Raw genomic sequence first — 19248 nt, 5'->3', positions numbered from 1 at the left:
TTTGATCTCCGAACTTCCGAAGGACGAGTGACTTTTGATGACTATCGCAGTGAAACGTCTCGTAACTTTAACTCGATTTTCTTCATAGAAAATAATTTTGATAGTGAAATTCAGGTATAAGTTTCTAAAAATATAATTACCGCTCTTTGCGCTCTTGCGGTCTCATCTTAATTACTGGAAGGTGCTGATGGTGGTGCTTGGAGGTGAAAAAGTCTGGGTGAATTATTCCTTGGGTGATAAGTCTCTGGGTGAGAGGTCCCGATATCAAGTCTTGGAATTTTCAACCAATAAAAAGACTGGGATAAAAAACACATTCAATTTATTAAATAGTTTTTGATTGCATGTCAAATAACAGGAAACTACGATCAATGCAATTGCTTCCATTTTTAATTTTAGTAGGTACAATGGGACATTATTATGGAATTAGTCATTCACAATTTTGAATTATTATCCATAGTGACCAACATTTTTACATACAACTTTTACCGGTTGAAAAAGGTCTGATAACACATAAACATTCAGTAACAATAATCAAGTATTAAAAAGAGAGCATGTGTGTTACTACAACTGCGATTTGATTCACTTAGTACTTCTCTTAATTTTAACAGGTATTACTTTATCTCAACAATCAACAAACATAATTACTCTCGGTTTCAGAAAATTTAATGCTGTCATTAAAATTCTGGAAAATAAATAAAAAATAAAAGTCAAAAGTCATAACATAGTTATATTTTCATGCTATTTCTAGAAAATGTATTGAAAGATGACAAGGAAGAGGAAGAAATCTTAAATTCTATTATTTGCATCACTATAATCTAATATTTTCAGTCACCCTTAAGTATCCTTTGTATCAACCACCAACATTTTTATTGACTGGATTTTGAACAGCGGCCCTTCTTTGTAATAAAGTTCTGAAGACACGAACATTTCAGATATTTGTAGAGTGAAAAACACACCTCATATCAACCTGGTGCGTATTAAAAAGATTAATTGAGGGACTGAAGCATGAGCTACTACTTGAGCTTCACTTAATGCATCATAATATCTGAACAATTTTTCCTGACCTTTATTTTCCTCTCACTCGAATAATAATAAGAGGCAAAGTCTAAAGTAAAGCTCTTTTTCACTCTAGAACGCCTTCTTTTCTTAAAAATTTCATCATGTACACAACAAATCTGTACTTTAAAAAACCAAATATTAGTAATAAACTGAAATTACAGTCTACAAACGGACATTCTAATGGATGACGCAATTATTTTTCTTCTGTCATTTCTGTCATTCGATCGAGTTCAACTCGAATGTGAATTCGAGTGTGAATTTGATTCTTCACTCGGTGTGAATTACAGTGCACGAAGATTTAACGGAAAAATTTTAAGTTTGCCCCCGCCTATCTAAAATTACTTGAATCTCGGCATTCATTCCTACTAAGGAATGGGCCAGTTGCGTGGTCACAGAATCGTGTTTTGATGCTTGACTCTTGTAGATTTGCTGAAAATAATAAGATCAGTCCGAACAGCAACTGTCTATTTCTAACATTGACCAAGATATCTAACTTTGAAAAATTCGGTTTATAACGTCATCCACCGCGGTAGTTAACACCCTTGCTTTCACCAATAAATGAGACACACATTTGCACTGATTGCTCGACTTAAAAGACGGATAAAACCAAGGGTGTCACTACCGCGGTGGATGACGTCAATGACCGAGTTTTTCAAAACGCGACATCTCGGTCAATACTGAACGTAGAAAGTTGCTGTTTGGGTGGATCTAATTAAGTATAGCTAATTTACAAGAATCAAGCACCAAAACACGATTCTGTGACCAGCGCAGCCGACCCATTTAAAACTTTGGAGTGGGTACGGTCAAAATGCATCTATTATAAATTTCGGTTATTAGCACGGAAAAAACTTAAAATCAAACGTAAAACGGGTAAAATTGGGAGGACAGGAGACTGAAAAAATTGGGTACTCGAAATATTCATCATTCATCAACTCGCCTCCGAGGCGCCTCATAAGGGACATGATTAATAACGGCCAAGTTTTTGATAAATCACCTTTTTAACAATTAAAGTTCTAGGAGCTTCAAACTTCAGTCAACAATCGGTGACAATAAAGTCCACAAGTCCTTATTAGAAAGTTGGGGAGGAGGGATGGAAAAATTATCGAGTTTTTTTTCTCCTTCTTTTCCCCGACGGCGGGCGGCGTCTCATTTTTTATTTCATTTTATTTTGAGTTGCTGCGCGGAGGCTGAGAGGAATTACGAGCAACTTTGCTGGCTTGTCCGTTGCTCCGATAAGGGTGACTAATTAAAGGGGATTTTTGCCGGAGGATAAAGACCGCTCAAGGACGGCCGGGTCACACAGGGTTGATCCTGACGAATTCAGGGAGAAAAATTATGAAAGAGACCATTTCATATAAATGGAGACGTTGCATGTAAGAGGGATTTGCGATTTGACCATTGATTCTTATGTAAAAGTTCGCGAGAAACACGATGGTGCCACTGGTTTTCTCTGAAATCATCTCCCAAGCTCAAAAACAGCTCTCAAAGTGAGTCCAAAATGGAGGGGATATCCCACCCTACCATGAGAGTCCACCTCTACATCAAAACAAACCCTCCATGCAAAGATAGGGAGCAAATACAATAGCAGGGTTGCCGTGTTTTCACTTTTGGAGTCCCCAAATAAAGTGGCAGCCCTGTCAATGTATTTGCTCCCTATCTTTGCATGGAGAGTTTGTCTTGATAAAGAGGTGGTCTCTCAGGGTAGGGTGGGATATCCCCTCCATTTAGGCCTCAACTTGAGAGCTTTTTTTGAGCTTGGGAGTTGATTTCAGAGAAAACCAGTGGCACCATCGTGTTTCTCGCGAACTTTTACGTAAGAATCGACGGTCAAATCGCAAAGCCCTCACACATGCAACATCTCCATTGAACTTGATTTGGATTGCATTCAGCAAAAGGGAACCGTTTCTACGGGGAGAGAAGAACTTCGTTCGTAGGCAGTTGTACCTAGAAGGCATTCTTCAACGGAAAAATCGCGATATTTTGAAATTAAGTTGCGCTTTTTGACGATTCCTTGGCGATAAAATCAAAATTTTATTTGAATTTATCATGATTTTTGGTTCGATAATATTGCGATAAATCGACGTCGATAAAATCGAAATCGTATTTCAATTTATCACGATTCTTGCATTTTTGACTAGATAAATTCAAAACTACTCTTTGGCTCTTTTTTTAAAATCCAAAATGCGACATGGCACGTTCCTTTTCAACTCGTCCTGCCCTTGTATCTCCCCAAGAAACCCCCCTTCGCTGAACGCTGGCAATCTGTAAATTGTACGGAAACCAGGCGTCGCATTTTATATTTCAATTGACATGTAGATGAAAATTGCACATGTACTTAGCTTTTGTTAAAATCTCACAGAAACACGCCTTGCTAAAAGTGTAAAGAGGATCGTGGACTCGGAGTTTGTTAGATTTCAAGCCGAGGCTAATGAGATTATCAACAAGATGTTTCGCTAATTATCAAGACTTCGATATTTCAGTAGTCTAGACTTGCAGCAATTAACCTTTAGAGGAAAATAAAGGAAAGCGAAGAACTCAAGTTTGCCTTTTAACCCCGCAAATGCCGTTTTTCTTCATATTTTTCTAAGAGCTTTACTGGAGGTGGAGTCAGAGCCTGCTAACAGACATGATTGTCTTTCTACTTTACGAATAATTAACTAAAGCAAGTTTCACCAATTTTCTATTTGATGCAGGAAACGGCTACAAATTATTCGTGAAACTTTTAGTCGGATCAATTTTAACTATGCTCTCAATGATTCGATGCGAATTCCGTCATGATTCAGTGAAATTGTCCAAAATCGAAAAAATTCGAAAAATCTCAAAGGCTTGATAAAAATTTCTCTCAATTCATCAAGTTGGTTGGAATTCGTAACAAGGAGGGGACTTGTATTAATGCAATAACATTCGATGCAAGAAGGGCTCGCGTTACCAGTCTCGATGAGCGGGTCGATCGTCGAATCGTTATCGAATGATGGCTGATCGATGAATCCCTATCTCAGCAATGCTTTTCATCGATCGAGGTCATTCGATATCGATATTGAATCGTTATCGAATGATCCTGATCGATAAATCTCTATCCCAGCAATGCTTTTTATCGATCAAGTCATTCGATATCGATGTTGAATCGTTATCGAATGATCCTGATCGATGAATCCTTATTAGCAATGCAATCTATCGATCGAGGTCATTCGATATCGACTCAAAAATCGAGCCGCAGAGTAACCTTGAATAACAGTGCGGCAGTGCTAAAGAAAAACGCAGTATGAGCCTTAAGGCGTTGCCAAATATCTCCCAATAAAATAAGAATTTTCAAGGAAACTGTTGAATATCTTTCTTCTAATTTTTCAAAGAATTTCACTTGGAATTTTATTTAAAGTATGTGAAAATATCAAGGAAAAATATTAATAACTATCATCGCAAATATATGCTTATCCGGGGAAATTTGGCGACTCTCGAAAGTTCATGCGGTGTTTTTCCTTAGCACGGCTGAGTGGGAGTGGGCACTTGCCTTGCCACCACCTCGGCCTTGTACATCGGCGTCTGACCGATGCAGAGTGTTTTAAAATGGAGTATCCACGCAATGCATTCTGCGGCCAGTATGTCAGAACACATGGGAACCAAATAGTCAATTTTATAAAGCGCAAATACACGTTCGCATCAAATGAGAACAGGAACATTTCCTGACATAGATTTCTCAATAGTCTATTCCAAAGTATTCAGGGTTGCCACAGAATTAGGAAAATAAATTCCCTGACATTTCCCTGATTTCCCTGACACATTTTGGCGAAATTCCCTGACAGTTGAAGATGTGACGGATGGTTAAGAAAGCATAATTGAAAATAGATTTCAGGCATAATTGAAAATAGTTTTCAGGCAAAATTGTTGTTCGAAACCTCAAACCCATTTTAGGAAGCAAATGAAGGTGATTAAAAAAATTTTCCCTGACATTCCTGGTTTTGCCGGATTTTTCCCGGTTTTGCCTGATTTTTTAAAATTCCCTGACATTTCCCGGTTTTCCCTGGCTGTGGCAACCCTGAGTTATGATTCATCGATTTTTAACTACTTGAACGATTGCTGGTGGTCTTATGGATGATTATTGAAAACTTTACGAAAAACAGAAAATTTATTCAATACAATTTTCTGCTCAGAACAGTTATAGAAACTGCAGAAAATAGTATCGGGGCTACGTTCTTAAGACTGTTTTGAAGACTTACGGCTGGTCTTGGTAACAGGACAGCCGACAGCGCACTATGTTGTAGTCCATCCCTGTATTTCCTCTTTAACCCGATTCGGACAGATTTACATCATAGGACTCCCACTGTATAAGTCAGATAAGGACGCATTAGAAACCGCGGAAATGCGAAAGAAGAAAAATATCAGGGAGAAGAAGAAGAAATATAAAAAGGAGGAACAATCAGAGAGAAAAAAAGAAGAAGAGAGTGAAAGATAAATTAGAAGAACAGGGAGAATACAGAGATGAATAGATAGAATCATTTCTTTTCCTCTTTCTTCCACTTCTTCAAAATTTTCTTCCCCTTCTTAGCTCAATGCTCCTTGCCCCCCCCCCCCCTTTCCATTTTCATCGAATTTTACTAATTTTCCTCCTCCGCCTCTTTTTCTTTTTTTATTCTTCCTACTTGTCTTGTGATTTCTAATACCTCCTTAAATGACAAATATGTTAGGCGTACTAGGCTGTTGCACTTGTGTGTTCTTTAAAATCCCCCTATGTACACATGGCCCTGTTGTTTCACCTCATCAAATGGACCACTAGACAAGGTACGAATTTCAGCATTCTGATACATGTTTCTTAACCAAAATTTCACGTAAAACACGATGCGCTCAACGAAAATTACCGAAATCAATACCTTACGAAGATATTTAATGATTCTTAATGCGTGAATTCAAACCATCCGCTCATGAAAACTCAATGCTCTACGTGATTCCCATCGAGCGCTGAACGTTATCATGACAGTTTCTGCGATATAAAAATCTGGCAACCTCGATCTTGACGCTTTGGCTCAGCTATAGCAAATTGCTTATAGTTTGAACAACACATGGTGGGAAATGAACATTGCTCGATTGAGAAGCTTGCTGAAACCGTTGTAGTGCGCGATTTGACTCACGTAGAGCTTTGAGTTTCTTGTGAGCGGGCAGTTCAAATTCCTCGTAACCGATGTGTAATAAAAACGTTGATATCTTCGTTAAAAGTTGGTTTCAGTAATTTTCGTTGTAAGAATCGTGTTTTACGTAAAATTCTGGTTAAGAAACATGTATCAGATTGCTTAAATTCGTACCTTGTCTAGTGGTCAATTAAAGCAAGCTTCGGGTCTAAAAAACGAAGATCAGAGTTAAACAAACAGATCTTAAAGGATGAAGACGAGCGGATACTCCATTTTCGGCGTGGCGTTTGCATAGAGTACAATAGAGCCGCTACGTGCTGGAACACCCTTAAAGACAATTCTTGAACGGTGCATTTCTATAGCCTCCTCTTCGCCGGAAAAAGGGAACCATACGGCATTTGTTGCTTACCGGAGAATCGCGGGCTACGAGTGTTTTCAGGATTTATTACTTCAAATCGAGATTTATTTTCGCGAATTTTAGCTGATAATGTTGACCGAAGTCATGACAAATTAAAAAATATACGACGCTCCCGGTCTTAATGAAATAAAGTGCACACATACAGGGTTATTCAAAAGTCACGCACCACTGGTCATAACTTTAGTTCTACTTGTGATATCGATTTGCGGTTTAAGACGTTTTTCCTCATACCAAGGGGGAAACTTTTTTAGGTAATTTCCAGTTTTTGATCCCCTCGGGGGGAGGGGGCAACTCAAAAATTTCAAATGGCCATCCCCCTCATGGCCAGTGGTGCGTGACTTTTGAATAACCCTGTATATTTTCAGAGCGAAGCCCGGAGCACAGGCCGATTGTTGATGTTTAGCGCTTGTCGGGCGGACATGGACGGCATGGGTGAAACGGCGGAGTGTGATTGGTCGACTAATGTCGTATCGCTACTTCGTCGTGCCTACGTCGGGTGGAAATGACGACAAACTAAATGCACATCTTGAGTTCCCGACAGCATGTAGTCAATTCTACCCGACGAAGGCACGACAAAGCAGCGATACGACATAGCAGACCAAGACCTATCGCACACCACCGTTTCACCTACAGGGTTATTCAAAAGTCACGCACCACTGGCCATACCTTAAGTTCTAATTATGATATCGACTTGCGGTTTAAGACATTTTTCCTCATATCGAGGGGGAAACTTTTTTAGGTACTTTCCAGTTTTTGATCCCCTCGGGGGGGGGGGGGGGGGGGGGCGGGGGGGGCAACTCTAAAATTTCAAATGGCCACCCCCCTCATGGCCAGTGGTGCGTAACTTTTGAATAACCCTGTATGTCGTCTGAGTCCGGTCCACAAAAGCCTGTGCTACACTATCAAAGATGGCCATCAAAAGATCAAGGTCCGGTGCTGTGATCGGCTTGTGCGATGACTTGGACCGATCACAGCCCTTGACCTTGACATTTTGATGGAGTAATTTGATAGTGTGACACAGGCTAAACTTAAAATTTCAACGATCAGCTTGCTGCTGGGACCCCGCGCATACGGCATCGTCAGTCTCCGCACGATACGTCGTCTTCCGGACGAAAGAACGTAACTCCATTCCAGGTTTGCCAAATTGACTCGGAAAATTGAGTTACTTTGCAAAAATTTACGAGTGCAATTTTAAACCAAAATTTGTCTGATTTTTGCATGAATTCGCGGGAAAATCGGTAAACTTTTCGGTATGGAATGCCTAAGATTCTCCGTGTTAAAGAGCAATTTACGAGGGATAATTCGAAAACATTGAAAAGTATTTACGTTCTTTCGTAAGCGAAACGTCGACTAGTCTCTTGAGGACTGCAAGCAGCCTCAAAAAGTGACTTAATCGGAGCTCCAGCACGAAGCAACTAAATTGTACTCTACGGGCGAGTACCCATTCTGCCGTGACAGCGAAGAGAGCAGTAAGTGTCAAATTTTCGAGGACGAGTCTCCTACAAACTTCGTCTCAACTCTTTTAGATGAAATCACTGAAACAGCTAAAACAGCAAAATTCATCTTAATTTATCAAGACGAGACATATGAGAAAGCCGTAAGTGCGCAAAAAAATGACATAGTTTTAGGCAAGACAACAGTAAGTGACATTATTCTTCCGGAGAGTCAATGAATACGATGATTTCAAGTAAAGTGCCGCCCTCTTCTGCGAAATCTAACCTGAAAATGCGTTAGTTTTACGTCCAAAACGCAACCACGAAAGCATGCAGAAGATAGCACTTACGGCTGTCTTGCCTAACAATAACCTAGCATGAAAATGAAAAATACCCTCTTGATATGGATTGCATTTTGCAAAAAGGAACCACTAGCGTTGCAATGTTGCTAAGATTGTGCAACTTCTTTTGTGTTGGAGGAAAAACCCGATTATCCATTAATAGTTTCTATTTTATTCGCTAAAAACTGTAAATTTAAGACAAAAATTACCATCTAAATTTCGTAGTTTTTCACGATTTCCGCAATTTTATTGCAAAAGATGAAGTTGCACAATCTTAGCATCATTGCAATGCTAGTGGTTCCTTTTTGCAAAATGCAATCCATATGATGGAAATCAAATCAGTCGATTTTTAATCATCCAAACGATTTTTAGGAGTCTTCAGGACGATTAGTGGCAATTTGACAAGGAACGGAGGTTACTCCCGATAAAATTTTCCGCTCAGAGGCTTGTGAGCCCGTTTCCTCAAAATTTCATTTTTGCACTTACTGCTCTTTTCGGCACGGCGGCAGGATTTTGACGAGAGATTACCCTACTCCCTCAAGGTGGGAGATGAATGCGGTGGTTTAATAGAATAGCTATTTGACGAAGAGGTCCTTTATGGTGGAACACAGGGAGGAGTTGCACCTCTCCTCGGACTCCTCCTCCTCGGCCTTGTCCAGCTCGGCGGCTCTGCCCTTGGCCGGTGCGGCGGCGGCGGCGCCGGAGCCTGACTGCGGCTGATTGTCGCAGATGTCGATGGCCACCGCGCCCGGACCGGGGCCCGGGGAACCGGCCTTGGAGCCCGCCCCCGCCTCTGGAGACAAGTCGGACGTCTTCTTCACCAGGAAGTCCTCGATCACCGAGCCCAACAGAGCCGGGTCCACCGTCGAGCCCGTCGGCTTGTCCCACACGACTTTCTGAAATCCAAAGTAACGTCACATCTTAGGTGGGCCCACTACTACATCATACTAAAATAATACTGGAACAGTACCCTGGTAAAAATTGGCGATAGGAGCTGCGTTTCAAAATACCATAGGAGTTCTTATAGCCGACTAAAGAAGGCTATTGAAAATCATATAGCTGGCTGTAGAAAGCGGAGCAAATCATATAGCCGGGCTATACGAAGCTATAAAAAAGTATACAGTCGGGCTATAGTTCCTATCGCCGGGCTTTACACTTTATCGCCATTGTCTACAGAAGGCTATAAGAAATTGTGTAGAAATTCGTGTGCTTTGGAAATCATTGAGTTTGACACGGAACTACCTTAATATTTACAAAACACACATTATATTTTCCTTTAAAACATATTTTTTTCATCAATTAAAATGAGAATAATCCATACAGAGTGTGCAAACATTTCAAAATCATAAGTTGAAAAACGCTGACTCTGCGAGATTAAATATTGGAGCCAAAGCGGAGCGGCGACGCACTGGCGCCTACAAACCTAACAGGGATACTTCACGCATTGCGCAATGCGTGAAGTATCCCTGTTAGGTTTGTAGGCGCCAATGCGCGTTTCTCTCTGTCCGTCCGCCGCACCGCAGCGTGCCACGGCGTCTGAAGCAACTATTTCACACCAGAGGTATTGCACAGTATCATGAGAAATTGAAGGCGCTCCAACTTATTAAGAATGACAGGCATCCTTCAAAAGTACGGAGCTTTCCTCGCAAAATAAATAGAGATACTACGGCACAAAAAGAGAGCGGTAGTCCAAAAACTAACCAAGTCCTAGTATCCGTATTTTGTAACGTTTAGCGTAAACTTTATCGTGTGGCTGTTGCTTAATCGCCATCGGCTATAAAAGGCTATAAGAAATTGTGTTGCCGGCTACAGAAGCTATTGAAAATCTTACAGCCAGCTTTAGGTCTATGGTATTTTGAAACACAGATTCTACTGCAAATTTTTACCAGGGTAGACCGGAGCTCGTACCGAAAGCTCATGAGCTCAGACTGAACAAGTGTTCTAGAGGAAGTACTAATTGGACGTATTTCTACCAAACAGACCTATGTGGAGGTGAGAAATATGGGGTGTACTCGTTAGTTCTCTGGCCGTAAGAGTGAATGAGAATAATAAAGCGCCAGTGACGTCAGCGGCAACGAACGAGGGTGGGCGCGGGGACATCGTCGTCGGGGCACTTTAACTTATGAGCCCTGTCCACAACGCTCTCTTGCCATGCCCGCGGCTCATGAGTCCCGGATTCAGTTGGCACATAGGTCTGTTTGATAGAATGTGAAATCCCGCTTTTCCAATTCTTCAAAAGGAATCACGCCCACTTCTACATTGCTTCTTATGCAGCTTTCTAGAGCACACCCCATATTTCTCACCTGCACGTAGGTCTGTTTGGTAGAAATACGTCCAATTGGATCGAGTTTATTAGGAGGGTACCAACCCACATTTCCGAAAAAATTGAGAAATATATGTAGTTCGGGCGCCTGGCAGCTAAAAATGAGGCTACCTGAAATTTCAGGTACACAGCTGTGTTTCTTGGCCTACTTGGTGTTTTTTGGGTCGCTGAATCCGAATCTGCAGTTTTCTTACCCGTATCTGGTGTGTATTTGCCAGTAGAGTAGTATGGCACTAGATAGGGACAAAAGATGAGGCAAAAGTTGACAGGAATCATCGAGTGGTGCTTCAACACAGGAAGTGTGTCATTTCTGGTCTCACTAAGCTCTTCCAAAATTCTTCCAAATTTTTCTTGTGCAGTTTTTGGCAGGCAAAATGTTTCTACGGATCTGGATGATTCCTTGACAATGGACCACTAGACAAGGTACGAATTTAAGCAATCTGATACATGTTTCTTAACCAGAATTTTACGTAAAACACGATTCTTACAACGAAAATTACTGAAACCAACTTTTAACGAAGATATCAACGTTTTTATTTCACATTGATTACGAGGAATTTGAACTGCCCGCTCACAAGAAACTCAAAGCTCTACGTGAGTCAAATCGCGCACTACAACGGTTTCAGCAAGCTCCTTAATCGAGCGATGTTCATTTCCCACCATGTGTTGTTCAAACTATAGGCAATTTGCTATAGCTGAGCCAAAGCGTCAAGATCGAGGTTGCCAGATTTTTATATCGAAGAAACTGTCATGATAACGTTCAGCGCTCGATGTGAATCACGTAGAGCATTGAGTTTTCATGAGCGGATGGTTTGAATTCACGCATTAAGAATCATTAAATATCTTTTTAAGGTATCGATTTCGGTTATTTTCGTTGAGCGCATCGTGTTTTACGTAAAATTTTGGTGAAGAAACATGTATTAGAATACTGAAAATCGTACCTTGTCTAGTGGTCCATTTTGAAATCACCTAGTAGGACAAAAAAAAAGTGGTAGTTGATTTAAAAACTGACCTGAGTAGGTTTCTCAGGCTTCCTTTCTTCAGGCTCCTTCTCCGGGGGATTGCTTATGAGGATGTTCTTGGTGGCCTTCTCTTTGTCGGTGAAGGTGACGACGACGTCGGCGGGAATGGGGGCGGGGGCGGCGGCCTGGGGGTCCTGCCGCTTGGTGGCCAGCGGCTGGTGTCGTTTCGCGATCCAACTGGCCGGCACCGACTTGGGCTCGGCCTTCTTCCCGTCCTTCCCGGGCAGCATCGAGACGTCGAAGCTGTTTGACCGCGAGGACTTGAGCAGGCTCCGTTTGGAGCTGAGCAACGACTTGTTCGCCGAGGACACCTGAAACCATACCGCGGCCAAGTTAATTCATTCTCAAAGCACTAAACAGAGCTAAACAACAAGAAAAACTAACTGGAAAAACGCATCTCGCGTGCTGTTATGATAAACATGAAAAAGTATACCGAAACATGCATATTGTTGAGTGAGGTTTAATGGCTTGGATGCATTTCGGGCTTAGCCCATCTTCAGCAAGCACTTAAAACAAAACACAGAAACAAGTTAATTACAGTGAAGAATTGTCACAATGCATGATGGAGAAGAATATCGAGAGGCAAAGCGAACTAAAACACTTGGGAACTGGTCAAAAATGAAAAAATGTTAAAAAATGTTGAAAAATGTTTAAAAAACCAGCCAACAACAATATGCGTGTTTCGGTATACTTTTTCATCTTTATCAAGAAAAACTAACTTATTTTTATAACTGAACCAATGGTGTTCAACCCAGGTTTTTCATTAGAGTAACTATTCACTTTTGAAATAGGAGGGGGAGGAGGACCTCGCTTTTTTTTTTTTTTTTTTTTTTTCTTTTTCTTGTATCCTACCCTAGCTTAGGATACCCCTGGATTTTGACACACCCCCCTTCCATAGATGACTGGTTTTTAACCTTCCCCTTTCAGGGCTGTACAGTGGGCACTTCTCCCCGGACTTTTACCCTATGGCCACGCCCCCCAATGTCTTCTACATTTTGACCTCCTCCCTGCAATGGACACAGGACGTAGGTAATAGACTAACTAACGACAACCCACGAGAGTCCCGATATTTATTCCATCATTTACCCCCTTAGTCTATAAGAGCCACCCATTCCAACCAATAAGATCGCTCTACGCTCCTTAATTTTTCTTTATCTATAGCTTTGTCTACAAATTTCAATGATCGGCCCACAGTCCCCGAAATGATGTAATTTGAGTTACCATGTTTGAAACGAGGTCGGTGGCCTTGGAGGCGAGGGAGATCTCCTGGGCGGAGGAGGTGAGCGAGGTCATGATGGACATGAGGTCGTTGTTGGAGATGACGATGCCGGAGTTCTTGTTGAGGGGCGGCGGAGGCGGGGGCGGCGTGGAGGTCCGCGAGGGGATGGGCGGGAGCTCGGAGGCCCGGCGCGGGGCCGCCTTGGAGGGGCCCTGTCCCTGGGCCAGGCCCGAGACGTCCGAGTAGCGACGGTCCTTGAGCACGCCCGACTGGGAGTAGCGCGCCGACTGCCCGCCGTTCAGCGGCTGCACCTCGCACATCTTCTGGCTCGAGTCCGAGTCCTTCCACATCTTCATCCGCACCTGCAATCCCAAACTCCGACCTTAGTCGCATACTGCCGTGCAACGCGAAAACGCCATTTTACATTTTTGGAAACAATTAGACTACATTTTGCAATTTTGATCTATAGATTCTAGCCCTGTTTAAAAACAACGTACGTGCCATTAGTTTTCCTATGCACATAAGTGTTTTTCCAGAAAAGCCACAATCGGACGTATTTCTATCAAACGGACCTAAGCGCCATAGGGTGAAGAAGGTAGAGGGGGGCTTGGATTGGCGGCGGAATCGGGCGTCCGGCTTATTCCGTCCTATACTCGCAATGCTTTTCCATGGCGCTTAGGTTCGTTTGACAGAACGCGCTATCCGGGATTCTAAATTCCTCAAAAGGAACTCAAATTGGCGCTTAGTTCCGTTTAATAGCAATACGTCCAATTTATAGTTCCAAATTGCAAAATGCAGTCCAATTTATCATAGCAGAAAAACTCGTGTACCTTGGGACAATGTTATTGCAGAATTCTTTCGCAAATACTACCAAGGACTTAACCTGAACATTTGAGGTGCATGGGTAAAACAGTTTATATTTTATAAAGTGTTGAGTTCCAAAACCGAGGGAATATCTTGACGGATTCAACGGCGTTCTTGCTTACCACGGCAGCATACAAAACAAGAGATAAAATCCTTACCTGTCGTCTAAAACATGGTGTCTAGTTGGCAAAGCTCAGTCTTCTTGGCAAAGCTCATTCCCTGATTTTCCCCTGATTTTCAGGAGCTCATTCCCCCATGAGAAACCGAAGTTTTCTCCCACTTTCCAAATATTTTCTTTGGGAAAAGAATATAATTTTCCAGAGTTTCAGATATGAATACCGATTTTAATTAAACCAATTTTTCCCACCCGCACAGTTCCGTTTGTTAGAAAAACGTCAAAATGATATATTTTGGTCGGAATTGATTCGGTGTATATTCCATAGCAATATCCAAATAATGCATCGCACATTGAGGTCTTTAAGGGAATGTTGAATCCCCGGAAGTAAGTTTCCACACGGAGAAAAAAACCTCGCGGGTGGGACCCGAAGTTTAGGTCATATGAATCTATGAAGTTTTCGGATTGAGCAACTGAACACTTTAGGTCTAGCTGTCGAGGCTCGGATCACACATCTGAAACTTCAGTTCTTACATCTAAAGTACTTCAAATGTGAGAACCGAAGTTTTTCGGATGTGAGAACCGAAGTTCTTCGGATGTGAAAACCGAAGTACTTCAGATGTAAGAACTGAAGTTTCAGATGTGTGATCCAAACCTCAGCAGCTGGACCTAAAGTGTTCAGATGCTCAATCCGAAAACTTCAGAGATCCATATGACCTAAACTCCAGGTCCCACGCACGAAGTTTTTTTCTCCGTGCAGAGAGTAAGAGTTACCTCTGTGACCAAGGGCTCTAGTGGCGGGTCTCTAAGAAAGACTCACCTTGCGCGCCTTGATCTCGGCGATATCGTCCATGATGTCGAGCTGGAGGTTGAAGGAGCTGCCGGAGCCGCTGGGAGATCGGGCGATGGAGGAGGAGGAGTCCCTTCGGGCGAGGCGGGCCAGCGGGAAGCCGGTCGTCGGGAAGGCGGCGAAGGACTCCCGGCGGTTGCGCCCGAAGAGCGTCGGCGGCGCCCGGGAGATGGTGACCACCGAGTGGCGACGCCCGCCGGCCCCGGGCGCCGGCGCCTGCGTCAGCGTCGCCAGAAAGGCCGCCTCTCGCGGGGAGGGCCCGCTCGTTCCGCCCTGGTCCGACAGCCGCCGCACCTGCAAACATCACAAAAATAACTCACTTAAGGAAATGATAAAGAAACAATTTCATCGGCCCAAAACGATGAAACAGAATCAACTTGCAATGAAGCCCTGCATAAACGATCAAATTTCGATCAAATTCCGATCAAAGTAGACCTGCTGATGACTGGTGGTCACCATCTACCATCAAATTTTGACGGGCTGCACTTATTTGTTCAAAGTGAGATCGGAATGGAGTGCCACCATTCATCATTTCCTGCCACAGGAAAGATTTCTGCCAGGTTTTCATTTTAAAATGAAGCAAATTAATGAGTTTAAGACTGATGACTCCCGACACTTTGATGCTACTTTGATCGGAATTTTTTCGGGAATTTGATCGTCAATCGAGGCCTTGTGACTCAGGCCGCCTAAGTAAAAACATGAAATAAAAAACCCGGAACGGCGTTTAGCAGTATCTGCATTTTTCAACCGGAAAAAAGGAAAATTCACGAGGCGAAGGAACAAAGAATTCAAAGCAGAGTCTCACAATAACAGCAGCGAGGCTCGCTTTGTTACTTTTTAATTTCCCTTTTTCCGGTTGAAATCGCAGTTCTGATACTGCAGCGGAACGTCCCGGGTTTTTTATTTTATCTTTTCATTTTTGCGGCATTGGTCCTAAATTAAGTTGATTTTGTGTTAACAAAATGTAAAGAATATAGGAAGACGAAGTCTTGAGTAGTCTTGACGAAGTAGATGAGTGCATGATAAAAACTAAATGTAAGCTTAATAAGCTAGTTAACTGTCTTCTTATGACGATTGCCTAACTAGTAAATTAGGCAAATATTTACAATAAGATAATTACCTAACTAGTAAAATGAAGCGAATATTTACAATGAGACATTTGTAAAAACTGCACACTCAATAGAAATGAGAGATAATAACCCCTTACATACAGAAAAATGTGTCTCTTTAATTCACTCATGGGAAGTGGGAGTAAAACTCTGCGCAACATTCATGTAGATGGCGCTAAGAAAAACCGGCCACATCTCCATTGAGCTTTGCAATCATAGTAGTTCCTGAAACAGTTCCTTTCCTTAGAAAGACCCTGGACTGGCCCCATATGGTTTACATTGTGATTAAAGGCGGTTTAAGGACGCATTTAGCTTAACTTCATACAAAGGATAGGTAAGTAGGAGGTACCTACCATCTACCATAACTTTGCGAAATCTCCGAGCTATTTCCAAAACCATGGTTCTTATGGACACCTGTATCCTGTACTTTATCACGCTATTTAATTTTTCTTGAATGTAATCTCTCATCACATGAATGCTAGGCAGTTTTGATTTTCGCGAGGTTGTACGTACGTTGCTGTACAAGATCATCACCGTTAAGCCCGAATGGTGGGAAGCGTTGCATTATTCACTTAACGCTTTATAGCGCTCTTTGCAAAGTTTCCATCGTAGGATGCGGGTCAGATGGGTTTAAAACTAAATGAGGTGTGAGATAAGCGGGTGGGTTTTCTATTTTCGTTGGCGGCGCACATTGATCTACTCCAAGAATCAGTTCCTGCGCACAGAATGGGCCTGTTGCAAACTTTTGCTAGAGCAAAAATAAGAGTTGTTTCTTATAGATAATGCCTCAAAAATCACAATGAGCGCATCGGCAAAGTCTGAAATGCACTCATAACTTCACAGTCTGCGTAAGAAATTTGCGGTTTTTTGAGCTTCCCGCTTCAAAAACGATACTACGGCACAGGTGAACATTTTGTTAGAGGAGTCGCTCCATCGTCGGCAATACTCATCATGGCCGACGACAATCCGCCAAAATACCTGTGATGGGACGAGATAACACTTGAACAGGATTAGACCAGATAACAATAGGCGTGTTTACGTTCATATTTTCCACGCCCGAATTGATTGACCTTGAACTCTCCTCGAATTACGCGCGGAACTGCGCGCAAGCGTCGGCCATGATGAATATCACCGACGATGGAGCGACTCCTCTAACAAAATGTTCACCTGTGCCGTAGTATCGTTTTTGAAGCGGGAAGCTTAAAAAAACGCAAATTTCTTACGCAGATTGTGAAGTTATGAGTGCATTTCAGACTTTGCCGATGCGCTCATCGTGATTTTTGAGGCATTATCTACAAGAAACAACTCTTATTTTTGCTCTAGCAAAAGTTTGCAACAGGCCCATTTCCGTCGTCCAGAAACCCTCTTTCCGGTGTCACTGAGCGTCGCGTCGCAGCGCGTCCAGCGTCCGGGTCGCAAATCTACCGTGAAAGGGTCGAGGGTTTAACGACGAGACGTGGTAGTTTTTAATGGGTTCCAAATTTAAATGCACCCGACCACCCGTCTCCATTGAGTGCCGGAAATTTGCATGCGTCTCTACGACAGCGTAACGACTTGAGAGAGAAATAAATTTGAGAGAGATCCATCGCATCGTCAAGAGGACCTCTCTAATCTTATTAAATAACCATCAATGTAAGCTCAGCCTTGTGAAACGTATTGGAGTAGTGGTATTAGTATTAGTTGGAATAGACATAGTAGTAGTAGTTATAGTAGTAGAAGTAGTAGTAGTAGTAGTGGTGGTTGTAGTAGAGTACTCAAAAAGGAGTTAAGTTTCCGAGGCATGTGCAAAGTTACAAATCGTCGTCTCCCGGACGAGGAAACGTAGGTAACTCAATTTCAAGGTTGCCGAATAGACTCGAACAATTATTTTTTTAACAAAAATGTACCTGCCAAATTTTTATCGACATTGTTTCTGATTTTGGCACGAGATCTGAGGAAAAACCAGTGAAAAGTTCAATTGGAAATGTCCAAGATACATACACACGAGTAGCTTTTATAGCGCTCTCAGGCGCTCTGCGACGCCTAATCACCACAAAACTCGGTCCTCCCCCAATCCATCAGGGAGTTGACGCTCCCTCTGAACCTTCATGCACGCTGGGCGTGTCGATTTCCTTTGACATTTTTGCAGTGGTGAATTCATAGCTGAAGTGTGCTTCACCTAGAATTGTATTTAGCCAATGGGTGGTTTTTCTACGAGGATTAAAAATAAACAAGTGGCACGGAATATAACAATAGAATATGAACTATGCAAAACGATAATCCGGGTATCGGAACTTGGCTGTTTTGAAAACGCCTTCAAATGCGGCGTGATACCTCACGCATTCCGGAAAGTTCAAATAGTTGTATCATTGCGCCTTAGAAATGCGACGGAAGATTGCAATTGAAATAGCCTCCATGCTCGCTGGGCGTGTCGATTTCCTTTGACATTTTTACAGTGGTGAATGCATAGCTGAAGTGCGCTTCAGCTAGAATTGTATTTAGCCAATGGGTGGTTTTTCTACGAGAATTAAAAATAAACAAGTGGCACGGAATGTAACACAAGAATATGAACTATGCAAAACGATAATCCGGGGATCGGAACTTGGCTGATTTGAAAACGCCTTTAAATGCGGCGTGATCCCTCACGCATTCCGGAGAGTTCAAATAGTTGTATTATTGCGCCGTATGATTGTGACGGAAGATTTACATGAAAATAGCCTTCCTGATGTCCAAATTTCCAAGATTCTCCTGGTTAATATGCTGTTAGCGACGGGAAAGTTGGCAACAGTGAAATGGAGTTACGGTCTTTTGCAGGGGAAACTAATGTACAAAATCAGAGGAGATTTGGACGTATTTATGATAAAAGGAACTACGTTGCACGCAATCCCTATAGCATAAATACGTCCATTTGTAAGGAGAGATTTAACTGGTGAATATGATTTATCTAAAGCGCAATTTAAAAAAAAAAAAAAAAAAAAAAAAAAAAAAAAAAAAAAAAAAAACTGCCGTCCCACGTCATTCAACTGAAAAATGCTTACTTTTGATCGAGAACTGGAAAAAGTGTACAAATTAACTTTCAAATGTTACGTGTTGAAATACAAGGACGAGGATGATGAGAGCCTCTCCAATAAATCGTCGCCTCTCTGTCGTAATGGCGTAACTAGATTTCTACATGAGCCGCGGAAAGCGTAGAATTCTATGGAGAACAGGGCTCACGAAGAAATTGAGGTACGCCCTTACATCAGAGTCGCGACGAAATGTGGCCTATATATAGTCGGGAAGCGTTCCTTAATTAACACGATATCGAGCGGTCGAAATAATTGTTTGGCGATTTTGCAATTTCCGCCTCGGTTGGCGAGAGCGCAGGCTAACAGCTTTCGTGAGCGGGAACACAGG

At 42.3% G+C, this 19248-nt stretch overlaps 1 protein-coding gene across 1 annotated transcript in view; it reads right to left on the bottom strand.

The window, feature by feature from the left end:
- Positions 1–303: 303 nt before the first annotated feature.
- LOC140226097 (uncharacterized) overlaps positions 304–19248 on the bottom strand; it is a 55360-nt gene continuing 36415 nt past the window's right edge. Inside the window, exons 2-5 of the mRNA XM_072306582.1 lie at positions 14735–15058; positions 12938–13297; positions 11707–12027; positions 304–9267 (exon numbers count right to left, since the gene is read on the bottom strand). Coding sequence (XP_072162683.1) covers positions 8947–9267; positions 11707–12027; positions 12938–13297; positions 14735–15058 — 1326 coding nt within the window. The 3' untranslated portion in view covers positions 304–8946. The remainder of the gene's footprint in view (positions 9268–11706; positions 12028–12937; positions 13298–14734; positions 15059–19248) is intronic.

Source organism: Bemisia tabaci, chromosome 1 (assembly GCF_918797505.1).
Source record: "Bemisia tabaci chromosome 1, PGI_BMITA_v3".
Classification (NCBI taxonomy): Eukaryota; Metazoa; Arthropoda; class Insecta; order Hemiptera; family Aleyrodidae; genus Bemisia; species Bemisia tabaci.
Note: the sequence above shows the minus strand (reverse complement) of the source record. Positions and strands in the feature narration are given on the sequence as shown.